This window comes from Taeniopygia guttata, chromosome 6 (assembly GCF_048771995.1).
Source record: "Taeniopygia guttata chromosome 6, bTaeGut7.mat, whole genome shotgun sequence".
In the NCBI taxonomy this organism is placed as follows: Eukaryota; Metazoa; Chordata; class Aves; order Passeriformes; family Estrildidae; genus Taeniopygia; species Taeniopygia guttata.
In genome coordinates, this window is record NC_133031.1 from 36,827,420 (window position 1) to 36,843,260 (window position 15,841).

The following is a 15,841-nucleotide window of genomic DNA, read 5'->3' on the forward strand; positions in this document are numbered from 1 at the left end:
ACTCTCGCTAGTGATGAGGTCAGTCCCAACAAAGTTCCAAAATATTTAGGAATTTGCCCATAGTCAGACTTTGACAAAAGTATCTGCTCCACAATGGTTGATCATTCTCCCATTGCATTTACTGCAGAACAGAATTTCTTTAAACCTGTGGAATCCATGTTCCCATTTTCATGGTCTACTAGTGAGCACATTGCCTTTATTTCAGAACCAGTAGTAATCACCTTATGCTGGTTAGAAATATTTGCAATTAATTATATTTACAAAATAATTTAAGTTCAGAGAACTGACAGCAAGCAAATGCATTTTGAGCTGTTGTGCAAATTCAGAATCTAAGAGAATTTTCTCAATTTTCTGACTAACTTAACAAAATGCTATTTTGCATGCACATGTTATTATTCCACACTGAAGAGAAAGTAATATTTATTGGTCTAAAGTTAGCGTGGCTTACAGTGTATAGTAACAAAGAACAAACAGAAAGGATTAACAATTTTCACAATTTACCTCCTGAGCTACTCTATATATATCAAGGCTCTTTCACTGCCAATGAAAGCCAGCAATAAATATTTCACAGCACAAAGTGACTTTCAATGTTTGCAATATTTTCTGTGTTTTAGAAGAGTATGTTCATATCCAAACATCTCAATTTACCCATCATGCCCAACAGTCTTGATGGCTCCAAGAAGAGTCTGCAGATACTCAATAATGTCCCTCTGTCTTCCTGAAGAAATCACATGTCTGTTATAATTTAAGATATACACCACAGCATTGTGAACAATCCAGGCTTCATTCAATTCTTCTCCTATTTCAGCTGCACGTTGGAAGTTTTCCATAGCATACCAAGATAAGCTGTCTATCCACAAACTATAAAATTAGTATAAAGAAGCTGTTATTCCAAAGGTTCAACACCAGAAGGAATTCTATCATAAGGTTAAATATGCAGTACTACCAACAACAAGAACAAAAATTTAATTATGTTTCAGTAGCATTTATTAAGTTCTCATCCACTGACTTATATTTTACTTCAATGAGAAGATGGTTCAGAAAAGGAAGTAGCATCAACATAAAATGAGTATTCTCTGACATTCAAATGCTATTAGCTTAAAAAACAGTGTCTATGGTTTATGTTTCATCCACATGTTCGGGTTTTTTAAATGCATGTGTGAATCCACCCATCAGTGGCAGAAATCAAATAACCATGCCAAGGCTCTACTTGAACACAGATCTAAGTGAGGCATGCCATCTGAGAATTAAGTATGTGTCTTTATTGCTCAAAACTGCATGTGTTTTCGCACTCAAAGTGCTTCAAAATGCTGTAATAATTTTAAATAGAATAACATTTTTTCACAGTTATGCAATAACTTTCTTTCAATAAATTTATTTTCTTTCTTAATTATTAAAATGTACTATTACTTTGAAAAAAACAATACTAAAAATACAGTCTTGAATTATCATACAGAATTTCCATGGTTCCAAAGTCATAAATTCAAAAGCAGAAACTGACAATGGGTATTACTATGTCACCAATGGTACAGGACACATTACCAGACCAAAGTCCTTTTTACCTATGAGTTTTTAATCTAATTAGGTAAACTCAAAAATAGGTAGTAGCAAATTTTGGAACAGAGTTCCCATCTTCTTTGCCCCTTGGCTCTTATCAGTATATAATTTTCCCCATTCTACTGAACATTTGCAAGCAGACAGTGTGAGAAACTTTACTTAATTTTCAGATTTAATGAACAGACCAAGGGACACAACTCTGCCATCCTGATCTCTCAGGACATGACCACTGTAACAGTAACACTGGTATTACTGTGAATGTGAACAGCAGAAAGTCTAAGCATCATCTTCAGAAATCTCTCCCCTTTCTTCTCCTTTGCAAGAAATAATAATGTCAGACTAGTAAAAAACAGTACTTGCCATATTCTACTCTCCCAAATTCATTTCAGTTGATTGGACAGAACATAATAGATTTGCAAACTGGAACAATTCATCGTATGCATTCAGTACTATGAAATCATTATATGTATAGGAGCTATAAACCAAGACAAAAATTGCTTTTTGATTTGAGGAAACATATTTTTAAATAGAGAATTTAATTCTCTAAGGGTCAATATACAACAATTTAATAATTTTTCAGCTTGGAACACTAGATTCTAGTTTCAGAGAAATAAATGTTAAATGAAAAATTAAATCCACACTCCAGAATGAAAAGAAACCTAAGAAAAAACATTTCAAACTATTTTTTTAGATCTTTTCCCCGTTTCCCATGACTACCTACAAAAATGAAGAATCTGCTGACAATTTTACTAGGGAGACACAGTTTTTGCAATTATCACGGGTGTCAGGTAATAAAGATCAGTTAAGAGTTCCTTGGTCTTGATATGTATTACAAAAAAGCACCTGTAGGTTTTCCATTCTGGATCACTGTCAGGAAGATATGAAACACATCCTGGACGACACTGATATGCAGCTTCTGGAGGTACAGCATGATCATTCAGTTTAACTCCCTGCAATCTTAATAAATGAACAGTTGCCTGAAAAGACACAGAGAAATAAATTGCCTACCCAGGTTATCGTTGTAAAGACAGACTATAACATCATATTAGTGCTGTTACCTCTTCAAAAATTAAAAAAAAACAAAATGCTTTTTCAACTGCTGTACAGGCATTGCAAGTATATGAAATACAAAGATCAGTACTTCATAAGCTTAAAATTGTCCACAGCTAATTTTACTAAATAATTACATGGAGAAAACCCCATAATTTTGATATATAAGTTTTTCTGTCATGCTGGAACTTCAAGGATCCAGAAATGTAATGTCAGATGTCAAAAATTTACAGTATAATCGCTTGTAAAGAAGTGTTATCAGCACCTGCAGTAAAACTATTGCTACAGTTACTTTCCCACAGTATTTTGATAAGGTTGCTTCATGAAACCACTTCTTCCTTTACTTCCTAGGGAGATAGAAGATAACTAAACTCAAAATTCCAGTGCTTCAAGATTTGTATAAAAAACAAAACTAAACAAATATGAATGACAGTTGTGTAATTTATTTACCTCTGCATTAATAAATCTTATTTCTGCTAGTATTCTGAGTAAATCTGCTTCAAAACAAAAGGATTTAGCAGGCAGCAATGATTCTCCTGATGACCTGCCACACTGACCATCAATCATCATTGTTGCATTAGCTTTGCTCTTCTGTGCTAAAAATAAATAAACCCATTATTTCCATGCAAATCATCATCTTTGTTTTTAAATTTACAAATCCCTACATATTCTTAAATTCACAAGGAATAGTTAGCAAGAAAAGATTTTTAACTATTTCAAGTAACTAATTTTTTCATTATTGCACTCAAAACCTATTCTCAAGCAGTGCTGACGCATTTGTTACCTGTGATTTTGCTGTATTCCAATTATTTATAATCTTCAAAAATCTTCTTATAATCTTCAATATTTCCAGCAAATAACTTGCTCCAGTCATAGTATACACACTGAAATTTCAGTGTGAACAGACTCCATGGCCTCTAGTTCAATTTTATTGCATAAATGGAAGTGGAGCATAGAACTGGATTATGCAGAGGCTACAGCATTTGTGCATTGGGATCATGGACTGGGTTGACTTTCTGGTAATGCACACATTGTTAAAGAGAAAAAATAGCATTCTTTTTCTTTAGCTTAATAATGAAGAGAAAGGACTAAATTTATTTTAATATAAACACAAAGTTTGTAAGAATACACCAGTTTCTATTCATTATGCTTTTGGTGTATGGTTGCCTTCAGTTTCTGGTAAGTGTGCTTATTTTTCCCTTATTTTGTTTGGAAATAAGACAAAAAACTAAACGTGGCTAGTCTGAAGATGCAAAACTTGTGATAGAATATCAGCAAATCAATGTGCTATTTTAGGTGGACTTTGGAAAAAATATGGAATAGGTTTGATTAATTTTGGCTAGTGAAAAGAAAAACCATTTCTTCTATTCTTAAATGTGAGTTTTACAAATTCCCTGACAAAGCCTACTTTAAAAGCCAGCAAGTAGAGAGTGATTTGAAAGTGCTTTTCCCCAGATTAAAAATTCTTAACGTGTGCTAGGTTTCCAGCAGATCCTCAAGGAACAATGTACAATGTTGGATACCTCAGAGGAACCACTCACTAATAGGGGATTAAAGGGTAAAAAATGTTAACATGTGAGCCTCATACAAAGCGACTTACAACCCATTTTTCTACAGCTCCATCAGGCATAATGATATGGATCTAGATGACCATGAGGGAATTTGCCAGTGTTCTAAAGACAGGTAGATGTATTTCATCAAAGTGCTTCTCTACAGCACTGGTGAAACACTTCTGACACCAGAGTATAGCTTCTACAAAAGAACGTAATAACTGATTTCTAGATTTGAAAGTAGAATATGCCAATATGCAGTGCCAGAAAAGAAACTCGGGGAACTTTGATAATGGGACAAAAGAAAACAATATTGTCTGGCTCCTTTTAGTAACTTAAATAAGTGATTCAAAAGTTCCTTACAACATTGAAAATTTTTGTCACTTACTTTCTTTATGCTTTGTTGCCTCCCTAAACAAAATATCATCATATAAGAGGCAAAATCTACATGCTGCACGACAGACATCCCACACTTCATGTTTACATGCAACTTTTGCCAAATCTGCCCAGAGTATAATTCTACCAAAGAAAAAGCATAAATAAAATTAGCCAACAAGCAGGATTAGATTCCACAGTTCAAGACTGACAAAAATAATCATGTCAATAATGATGGGCATCAGGAAAAAAAGTTGCATCTAATCAAAATTAATAAATGGAAGACTTCTTGTCAGTAGCAAAGGTAACACTATTACTTTATCTATTAAAAATAATCTCTTTAGCGTATCAAGAGACAGAATTCTTCTCTTGGATGGTAATTCTACTAAAGTTTCAAAACATGAAACTCATTTTCTATCTCATAAAGTAAGCTAAATATTTCAAAACTAATGTTGAGAATTTAAAACTAAGTCTTGAAAACAAGTTTGGATTTAAAGTCTTTTAGAAAACAACTGCCTTTTTAGTTCAGCACAGGAATTTTTTGTGCAGCAAAAAGGTAGACACATCCTTTTAAATAAAGAATGAAAAATGAGATATAAATTGTCAAAATTAAACTTGTAATTTTTCTACAGATTAATCTTTCTGACTCTCAGAATGAACTACTTAATTTTTGTATCAAAAAAGTTGTTGCACATGATGTGCTTTTTAGGTACAAGGACTTAAAAAGACACTTGCAAGTATCAATTCTTCATCAAGTACAAGACTTAATCCACGCATCCCTCTGTATGTTGGGCTCATATCAATAGAACAGGTGAGTTTAAGTGTACATGTGAGAGAGCAGACTAGAAACAGGGAAAGAACAGAATTCTGCATAGCATGGAAATGTAACAGAACTTGCCGGACAAGAAATTATACACACTCTTTACTGTGTTGCCAGGTTCTGAAACATTAACCTTTTACAAGGTACCATCCACTAATAACCTCTGAGACAGAGCTTTTCCTCTTAAAGACTTTTACAAAACATGAAAGAGACACTTCTGGTCTGTAGCAATTACCTTTCTCTGCCATTTCCATTTCTTAAGTGTTTCAAATGTTCATCAACTTTCTCCACACTTCTAGTATGATGTTGGGCTTTTGCACAGAGGTAGCTTATTTGACTATTACTTTTACCTGAGAAAACTTGGTAAAGAAATAAAAATTATTGGTAGTTTTTATACATTAGAAATTTTTAAATCCACAAGAACGGCAAGGAATTAGATTCATAATTCCTTGCTGAAACACTCAAAATCCAGCCCTTTTCTCATTTCTACAAGCTTTCCCAAAACTAATTAACCAACATAAATTCATGTACTCCACCAGCATCTATTTTGGTTTTTTCCTATATCTTGAAATACAGTTGCCCCATCCAAAATTGTTCTATGCTTTTTTAGTATCCAAATTTCTCAAATACACGTCTTTTCTGACAGGACATGTAGTGTTGTATTTAAGTTCATTCAAGAGCAAGTGAACCATGTAATATGTAAAGTACACACTAATTCTGAAAATAGAAAGTTTTATATGCAACTGAAAAATAAAATAACCATATAAATCTTATGTTCTGTCCTATTACATTTAATATAATAAATTGCGTATGTATTTTCTTACTCCTTCAATACACATGTGTAAGCCTGTGACAAGTCATAGAAAAAGCAAAAACTCACTGCTTGAATGATAGCCTAAGAAACAACTTAAAATTTTCAGAACAAAATTTTATTAAATGTTATGTCAAAAGAATTCTTGTAATAGTTTCAATGTTGTAATTATCTCACAAATTTTAAAGATTCAGCCTGGAAGGCTTATGTGTGCTCAGATTTATTCTCAGAGGAACTTCAAAAGTAATTGTACAGTTGTCAAGTAAAAATTTAACAGCAAGGAGATGCCCGTGATTTTAATTCTCTTCATTTCACAAATACAATACATTTTATCACTTTAAATAATGTATGAAAATGTTTCTAAGAAACATTGTTTTTATATTCTTAAAAGGACTGCACAGAGTGGAATAGTTGATCTGTAAATATTACTCTGGCTTGTAAGTAATTAGTTGATCAAATTGGAAATGGGGATATGCAAGGTGGACTTCGTGGCCTGGCTGAACAGACAGCATGAGAGAGGTGCATGGTGTTCCACAGCATACACAGGCTGCTCTGGAAGAAACCGGATTCTTTCTGTAGCATTCTCTTCCTCCAGCATAATCTCTACTGAAGGAGTACACTGGTTTTACTCAAAGTTAGTAATATTTGTCACACACACACTTTGCCAAGATAGTACAAAACAGTTTAGCAATCCGGAAAGTCTGTTCCCTGTCCACTCTTCCTCAACCAGAGGGTATATAATCACAAACTGATTTTGTTTTTCTGTTTGGGGCATAAGGAATGTGTCCATTTATGTTCCGTGTTTTAGAAAGTAAACAATGAATTCGCACCTAAATCTCTGTGCAAAACTAGAGCTCTCAGAGGCAAGACATCAGAAGAGAAAGACAACTACAATATAGAAAGAATATCCAGTGTAATTAACACTGGGTATAATTGGGTGAAATTTCTGAAAACATCAATTAAAAATTACCTTGGTTAAAAATATTCAGGACTTGTACATAGTAAAAATAGAACTATTTACAGCACACTACAGCACCACAGTAGGATTCAGAGGAATTTGGAGGGGAAATCAAGACCTTTTCCAGGATCACCATACAACTTTTTTATTATATGAAGTCTGCCACAAAATTCAGCAGAACTATTACTTCATCTGTATTGCAATATTCCCTATATGTTGCCACTGCATGCTACATCCAGCCTTTAAGAGTGTGCAAAGCTAAGTTAGTAACTCTAAGTCACACACACATACTTTACCTTTAGCTTCATTTTCACTGTCAAGGACTATTTGAAATGTGTCAGGAGCTAATGCAAGTCCTGCATTTACCAGAAGGGATCTCTTTTTCCTCATATTATCCTTTTTTCCCCTTTTAGCCTACATAAGCAAAAGAACTCATTGTTATAAAGTTCATTTTATATTCCAACTAGACCTTATTTACTAAACATGACAGAACACACATCATATAAGTTGCTACTGCCAGAAAAATACCCATAGCAATTGTGTATCTTTAGCTATCTTACACATCATTGTACAGCATTATTGTCATTGAAAATGACTGTGGAACTTCTGTTGATATTCCATGATCACACCACAGATAATTTAATATGAAGTGCTGTTTCTGCTTCTCATGAATCTTTACAGTATATTCCTCAGCATATAACCTTACATTATGTTATACCTTCTCAAACAAATAACAGAATTTATTTAAAACTAACAGTAACATATCCAGTGTGAAGTAACTAGGAATTGCTATAAAATATTAAAAAGTGCTGGTCTGCTAAGAACTAACTAAAATCGGAGGAGGTGTGGGTTTTTTAAAGCAACATTTAAACTGTGTAGGCTTGCATGGAAAAGAATTTAAACCAGGAAAACCATCAGTTGCCAGTATGATTTTTGTTCAGGTGCTAAGGCAGCGCAACAGAATTAGATGCAGTAACTCTTGACAGTGCCCATATTGTGACTGTAGAGTATATTATTTAGTGGCATTTGTAAGTGCCACATGCTATTGATTTATCTCATATACAACTAGGATATTTAGCAATTTGGACACTGTGCTTCTCATTAAATAAAACTGTTTCATGCAATGAAATCCTAATTATTGACAACTGCTATTCTTTTTTTGCCGATATTTCTGCTAATTGACAACTACCTGCCTTCCCCCAAGAAATAAGCTTTGAAAGAATTGGGAAAAAAGTCCTCTATTATGATCTTCAGACTGTGAAGCAGCACAACCACTTCAAGGCAATGAAGCAAAGACAGTTTGCTGAAAAAACAAACTGATGCTGGCTCTACTAATATGCAGTTCTATTAAACAGCTGTCTCTCCTCTGCTGGAATTTAATAAGCTGCAGACCTTGCTCCCCATGCTTACCTGTTCAATCAGCATTACTGCCTGATCCTCTAAATGCTCAGGTGACTCGTACAGCATAGTACTCAAACGAAGGCGGTTAAAACTCAGTCTTAGATGTTCTTGATACTGCCCACTGTTGTTCAGGTGCATAGCTTTTTGCAAATGTTCCAGAGCAGCCTCAAGTCTATCCCCATCTTCTTCAATACGAGCTATTTCCATATGAACTTGGCAACGCAACAAAATCAACATGCTAAGGATTACAAATTTAAGTATAAACTGTTAAAATAAGGCCCACTAAAATTCTTAGACCTAAAACTCACCCGAAGATGAAACTCAATAATTAAAAGTGACTCCAGTATTAAAACTGATATTCTCTTTTTAACTGACTTGTTGCTTTAATTTTCACTATCATGCCTTTTTCACTGAAATTAATAAGAAAATTGAACTGTGTATTACTTTCACTGACCCTGCAGGAGAACGCAACACATCTTGTGGACTAACTGGTCTTTACATATCTGTAGAACTCTTTTTCAGTACTACTTAGGTATACAAATCAGGTGAAGAGGTTTTCAAAAGTAGTTAACTGCCAGAGAAATTATAATGTGCTGAATAAGGAGTTTTGAGAAAAGTTCACTCTCTGTTCCTGACATTTAAGTAGACACTAACATTCCTGAAACTCTAGCCCTCGTCATATTTTCTCAGCTCTTTTAAAGATGTGGCTCATCTCAGGCATACACATTCACTCTAAGAGCGGTCTCTACCCAGGTGTTGTTGACTTCACTCTATGAAGCCAGCATATCATCACCAAAAACTGCATGTTCTTCAGTCCCAGGTACACTCAGCTCCCTATCCATCACCCACCTCAGAAGCTGCTCACGACAGCTCCGAGCTCTACATACTACTACTGATTATTTTCAGAAAGAAAAACAAACAAAAAAATCAGATAAATTAAAGCAATGTTATGAAAAAGAGAGAGAAGAAAGATTTTCAAGCCTATCAAATATCATGCCATAGAACTAATGTATGTCCATATCAGAGCCAGCCTGACTGAGCAAGTACCACCCATTTCCTGTGGACCAAAGTAGCCACAATTAATGCTGCAATCAAACCAAAAATTAAGACAGGTGAATTAATAGACACAAATTACTTCATGTTTTTTCAGAAGCAATTTTTTAAATTTTATTTTTGCAACCAACAAAACTGATGTTAACACAAGTATCTAGAGCACAGTCCAACACATACTGCAGCTTTGGAATTTTCTCACATAATTTTGATTAGTTAGAGTATTTTTTAACTCCTAAAATATTTCAATATTTGTTATAGGTCATTAAACAATGTAAAATTGTGCCTGAAATGAACCTATATTTAAATGATTAACAGGGAAATGTATGCAACATGCAGATATGCATTTATTACAAGCTAGTGGAAAATTCTCAAAGACACTTAATATCACAGAAATTGAGCTTTTAAATGAGTTTGCTGCTTTGAGACCTTTCAAAAAATACACAGCATTGAAAATTACCTGTCAATCTCTTCAAGGACATCAGCAACTGAGATCAGTGGCTTTCGCACATGTTGATGCAAATTGTGCTGTAGTAGTGGTAAACACAGATTCCACTGGGTTGCACAAACAACATGAATCACACCGTGATCTCCCAGTTGAACTGCACGTTTTAACATTACTTCAAGATTTTTGATCAATTTTAGCTGAGCCTACATACATGAAGAATTAATTAGCACTACTGTTTTAATAAATGGAATTTCTTACATGTTCCTCCAAATTTTAATCTTAGGACTGTTTTCAATAGAAAGCAGTCCCTCAGTCAGCAGACTTTGGAAATTTTTTTCTTAATAATTCCTTAAATAATTTTTTTTAACAGCCATCAGTAACTAAAGCGTATTTCTCTTAGGTGCTCCAGTCTGCTACCAAATATCTCTGGCAGAAGTCTGTCAGCAATTCCCCATTCTTATGATAAACAAAAATTGATAATTTTGATTACTTGTGAATTCAGAAGGTTTAGCCATTTGGGGTTTTTTTCACATTCAGCTACAGATGCAGTACAAAAGAGGAAAAAAAAAAAAAAGAAACATTATGAATGGAATTTTCCATACCATCAATTAAACTTGGTTCTTATTAAATCTAGAAGCCAGTGTTATCTACAGTAACAGATTTGTCATTTGTTATTTTTAGAAGTTATGCAAGTAAAAAAGAAATCAGGAAAAAATCAAACAAAATCCCTCTCTAATGGCATACACTGTAGACTTAAAGTTTAGAAATACATAAATATCTTGTTTTACATTTTAGTATTAGCAGTGCTTCATATTATGAATAATTCATTAATAAGAGGGCTTTTTTCAAAACATGAGTGGAATTTCTGAACTCCAAAATTATAACAGCCCTAGATAATAGCACTACCAATTTCTATTAAACATATTCCTACTTGCCACTGCAGGAACTTAAGGTGACTCTAACAACTGGTCTAAACTGTTCATTGTAGGTATCTCTCCAATACCATTGATAATATTGATATTTAGGCTTCTAACTTTGATGGTCTGACTTGCAACTGAGCCAACCAACCACAGAAATTCAAGAAAATCCTTCCTAGTGTGACAATTTATCAGGAACAATCCACATTTCTCTGACATAAGAATTTGTATGAGATTGACCATAACATGCAATCACAGTTGAGATAGACTCAGTGATCCCTAACATTCCTTTCCAACCCGAGATATTCTGTGAAAGAGGTCCCGTAAAGGCAAAATACAAAAACAAGCCTCAATATTACCATCTTTGCTCTTGGAAAGCAATATATTATGAACCTTTACAGTCAGACAGAAGACTTAAGGGAGCAACACACAACTGTGGTTTATTTTTCTCCGTTTCTGTCTTGGAAGCCCAATTTAAAAAAAATATGAAGGTTAAAAGAATTCCTTATCCTTATAATGTAATTAAGACACAGATCATTCCACATTTAACAAATTAAAACTTTGACTTTTTTCTCAAAGTTAAAGAACGTACCTCAACATCTCCTTTCGTATAAGTCACAGTTTCTGTGCCATTTTTCTTCATTTCATATTCACATTCCAGACATTCTATCTCAATAAGTTTTCCTTGCTCCTACAAAGTATTTATACACAAAATGCTAATTTCAATAAATAAAAATAAATACCACAAAAGTTAAACCCATCAAATAGAGTAACACAGTACTGTATCTTCCTACTGAAAATCCCACTATACTAGCCAGTTAAGTGCAATGATACAAAGGGAATAGAATTTGTTGTTTGAACTGCAATCTCTTATTCCTCACTGGAGGCTGCAAAATAACTTAAGTTGTTCGTTGCCAGGATATGCAGTAAGAAAAGCAGTGTACACCTGATTCCTCCTATACTGTAATTTGATTTCAGTTCTAATAGAACCATAGAATCACAGAATGGTTTGGGTTGGAAGGGACCTTAAACCCTCTCCAGTTCTAACACCCTGCCATGGGCAGGGACACCTCTCACTATCCCAATATGCCTCAAACCCCATCCAACCTGATCCTGAACACTTCCAGGGATTTCTGGGCAACCTGTGCCTGGGAGTCACCACCATCACAAGCAATAATATTTTCACAATATCTGGTTTAAATCTGCCCTCTTCCATTTACTCATTAACATTGTTAAAAAGGTACAGGCTTGGAATAAACAGGCGCTACCCAGAAAGGATTCAGCTTGATGGGCGGTGAAATTTTTAAGTGAAAAATGAGTTAGACTGTTAACAGCTTAGGAAAGAGCTGACTATTAAATCATATAAATGATATGTATGGATCATAGAAACATCTAAGTTATGCTGTATTTGGGTTAAATTGGTGTAGTAAGGAAATTCAGACAGCCTCGCCATTACTAATTCACTATGATCTATTATCAAATCACTCAGCGTGACCTTTAGTAATTGAACATCCCCATGTCTGGAAAAGAGAAGAGATCATGAATAACGTGATGACAAATACACACTGAGATGGAATTCATGTTGTGGTTGAGAAATTTGCCAGGACTTGGCAAAAGCTGAGGAACTGAAATTTTGATATAGATTTCCCTTACTCTACTATAACAGGAAATCACTGTCAAGTGATACTGGGCAATCAGAAGATCATTACTTAAAAACACATTAACTCCAATGGAGATTGTTGAAATAGAAACCAAGTTTCTCTATTGCTGCCACACAACAGATATTTCCCACTACTGTCCATGTAAATACTTAGATTAAATCCTAGTGAATCTTTGATCTAGGGGATTAAAATACATCTTCAGTGGAATGCTATGGATTTGTATATGATTTTAGACTTTCGGGAAATGTCTAGAATAATGGGCCTGAATCAGACATCTGGAATTAAAAAAAAACTCTGTGAGGATAAGTTAAATTTTATGCATAATTCTAAGTGGGATCATTATAATAGATATTGGAATTTAACTTCTAATCAAACTCTTGCACAGGTAACATTTTAAAAACATAGCAAAACATTTACAGTTAACATTTATTTGCTAAAATAAACTGCACTGCTAATCACCCTAATCTACCTACACCGTACTTTCTGACCTTGCATCTACTTCTCTAGTTTAGGAATAGATCAAGTATCACAATAATTATTTATATCAATGAATATATAAACAAAACACTGATGGACAGAATACCATAGAAGCATTAGTACTATTTCAAAAATGTAAACACAAAAGGGGTGTGGGAGTATGGGATGTGTGTAAAAAAAATCCAAACCCACATAATTAAAACTTACAGTAATTGGAGCATTCTTCAAATCAAGTATACAATGAGCTGCAAGCTCAGTGCAGTTTACTTTCAGAGAAAAATGAGCTAATTCCAGAATCAAAGGAATCCTTTAAAAATACAAAAAAAAAAATCATTCAGAGAATTTGGTATTGCTCTTCCATGGAATTAAAAAAACACTCTTTGAAAGTAACTGTGCAATGTATCTGAAAACCTTAGAGTTATATTAATAATAGAGGAATTATCATAACTATCATTATTATAATTATATTAGTCATGCTCACAGTTAACAAGGAAAAAAGGAAGAGTTCAAAGTTGGATTAATGAAGAATACAAAAGTTAATCTGTTTATGGAAAATAATTAGCATACTCCTATGCAGTCTGCACAAACAATCCCTGAAGAAGACAAGAAATACAGAATGAAATGCATGAAGCACAGACATGGTGAAGTAAGAAACTTCAGATTGCAGAAAGATTCCAGAAAATTTTGGAAATACAATTCAATGAACTGGCACACAAAGCAATTAAATCAATCAGTTTGCTACCTAGGAACTAAGAACACAGCCACAGAGATGGAGACTATGTTCTAACTGTTTGGATGTCTGTAAATAACCAGATGAGCATAGTCTACTGTCTGGAACAGGAGAAGTGATGAGATACCTGAATATTGTCAAAGAGTGTTTATCTTAACAAGTAAAAATGTAGTATTACTTCCATATGTAACAGCTGGGATGTAACTACTGGAATAGTGGTCAGTAACTACTGGAATAGTGGTCAGTAACTACTGGAATAGTGGTCAAACTTATGCTGAAAAGTTGGGAAGGGCCCCAGGAAAAGTTAAAAAGTAACTACAGTCTGAAAAGTATGCATCAATTTTAAGACCTTCTAAAAATCTCATTTTATCAATAAGAAATTATTATGGAAATATTTCATTTTGTTATACAAACAGCTGTATGGAAAAAAATCTTTAATCTTGGGTTCTGTCATAAAGCCAAATAGGATTTTGTCCTTTTGTAAGATGACCTATGTGTTAACACAACACAAAAAACTAAGTAAGAGTTCAATCTCTGCAAGTTCATCAGGAATTTTGGCAGACTTCAATGGACGTAGGATCAGCTTCATCATCAATTTCCATGGGGGTATGATAAATAAAACTCACTTCACATTGAGAAGCGACGCTGGAGGTACATCATATTGTTTCAAAAGCACATATAAAGAATTCAGATTTGCGGTGGCATCACTTGGAAATACATTTGTGTCCCACTGCCTGCAACATATGAGGAACTGGGTCATAATTTTTCATGAGAAATGTTATTGCATTAAAAATTTGAAATAACTCTCCTAACTTGAGAATGGATGGCTTTTATGCCAAAGTATCAGTGGGCTACCTGGATATTGAAATATTAAGGAAAAAAAAATCAATAAAACCTAACTTCAGAATGTGAATTAATATTTCAGACAGTAAATTTTATTTCAGAACAACAACAAAAAAAAAGTGTGCAAGACTCCTTTCCCATAATGTCAGTATGAATTAATCCACTCTTACTAAGAAAAGAATCAATATTTTTAAAATGAGGAGATCTTGAGACACTGGAAAAAAATTACATGAAATTTTGCTATGAAGTCTAATTTTCAAATTTTTCTTATACCTTTAAAATCTAAAGAGTTTAAAAAGCATTATGCTGCATGATTTGTACATTGTATTTTAGGTGATTTCCCCACTTCACCTTTCCTTTCTGGTACAAAGTTTGGGGATGGAACTGGAGTCCATTTGATATTAAAATGTCTTTCAGACTCCTAAATTCTTTCTCCTTGCAATATCTGTACAACACACTAATCCCTACATTCCCAAAGAGCTAGATCACTTTTTTGATGAGGCTGTTTGGACAGACCTGACTGTTACTACCCAAACTGTCATTATGATTTTCCTCTTGAAGAATTAAACTCTGCAGTTGATTTTTTTCTACAAGCATATGGGATCCCTGAACCTGATCCTACCTCTGTAATATGCAGCATCAAAGTACAAGTGTAAGGATACATTTTCATACTTACAGCTTTAATACCTGCATTTTATAAATAACTGAAAGATGGATGGAATTTTGTATTTCCTTCTCTACCTGGGAAGCATCCATTAGTTTGTGATACACCTATAAAATAACAATTTAATTATTATTTGATTAAATAAGCAAAGGACCAACACTCAACAGGGCTAGAACAAAGCAGGTATGTTGACTGTTTTCATGGACTTTAGGGGCAATGTGGTTACTAAGATAATCTATGCTGTTCTGCATAGATAATACAAAGATCACCCGGTAGAGCTATACTGACCTTCCAAGATCAGAACTATAAATGTGGAACTACCTTCTGAGTTAGAATCACAATTAATGCATTTTTAATACCTTGTGATAGAACTCATTCTGAAATCATCTCATCTGGCTGAGACAAACAAACCAAATTAAATTTTATCTGTACCTATAGATTATAGGCAGGAAAAAATATTATTAAGGCATTTCAATAAACTGCAGCTACTTCAATTTAGCTGTAGAGTTACACATTAATAGTATGCAGA

General features: G+C 33.9%; 1 protein-coding gene across 1 annotated transcript in view; it reads right to left on the reverse strand.

Annotated features, from left to right (window-relative positions):
- Window positions 1-15,841, reverse strand: part of CFAP46 (cilia and flagella associated protein 46) — a 67,742-nt gene that overhangs the window by 43,956 nt on the left and 7,945 nt on the right. Inside the window, exons 7-18 of the mRNA XM_030276647.4 lie at window positions 15,325-15,419; window positions 14,432-14,539; window positions 13,283-13,382; window positions 11,530-11,628; window positions 10,033-10,223; window positions 8,532-8,760; window positions 7,418-7,535; window positions 5,588-5,711; window positions 4,546-4,676; window positions 3,058-3,203; window positions 2,401-2,534; window positions 649-861 (exon numbers count right to left, since the gene is read on the reverse strand). Of these exons, the coding sequence (XP_030132507.2) occupies window positions 649-861; window positions 2,401-2,534; window positions 3,058-3,203; window positions 4,546-4,676; window positions 5,588-5,711; window positions 7,418-7,535; window positions 8,532-8,760; window positions 10,033-10,223; window positions 11,530-11,628; window positions 13,283-13,382; window positions 14,432-14,539; window positions 15,325-15,419 (1,688 nt within the window). The remainder of the gene's footprint in view (window positions 1-648; window positions 862-2,400; window positions 2,535-3,057; window positions 3,204-4,545; window positions 4,677-5,587; window positions 5,712-7,417; window positions 7,536-8,531; window positions 8,761-10,032; window positions 10,224-11,529; window positions 11,629-13,282; window positions 13,383-14,431; window positions 14,540-15,324; window positions 15,420-15,841) is intronic.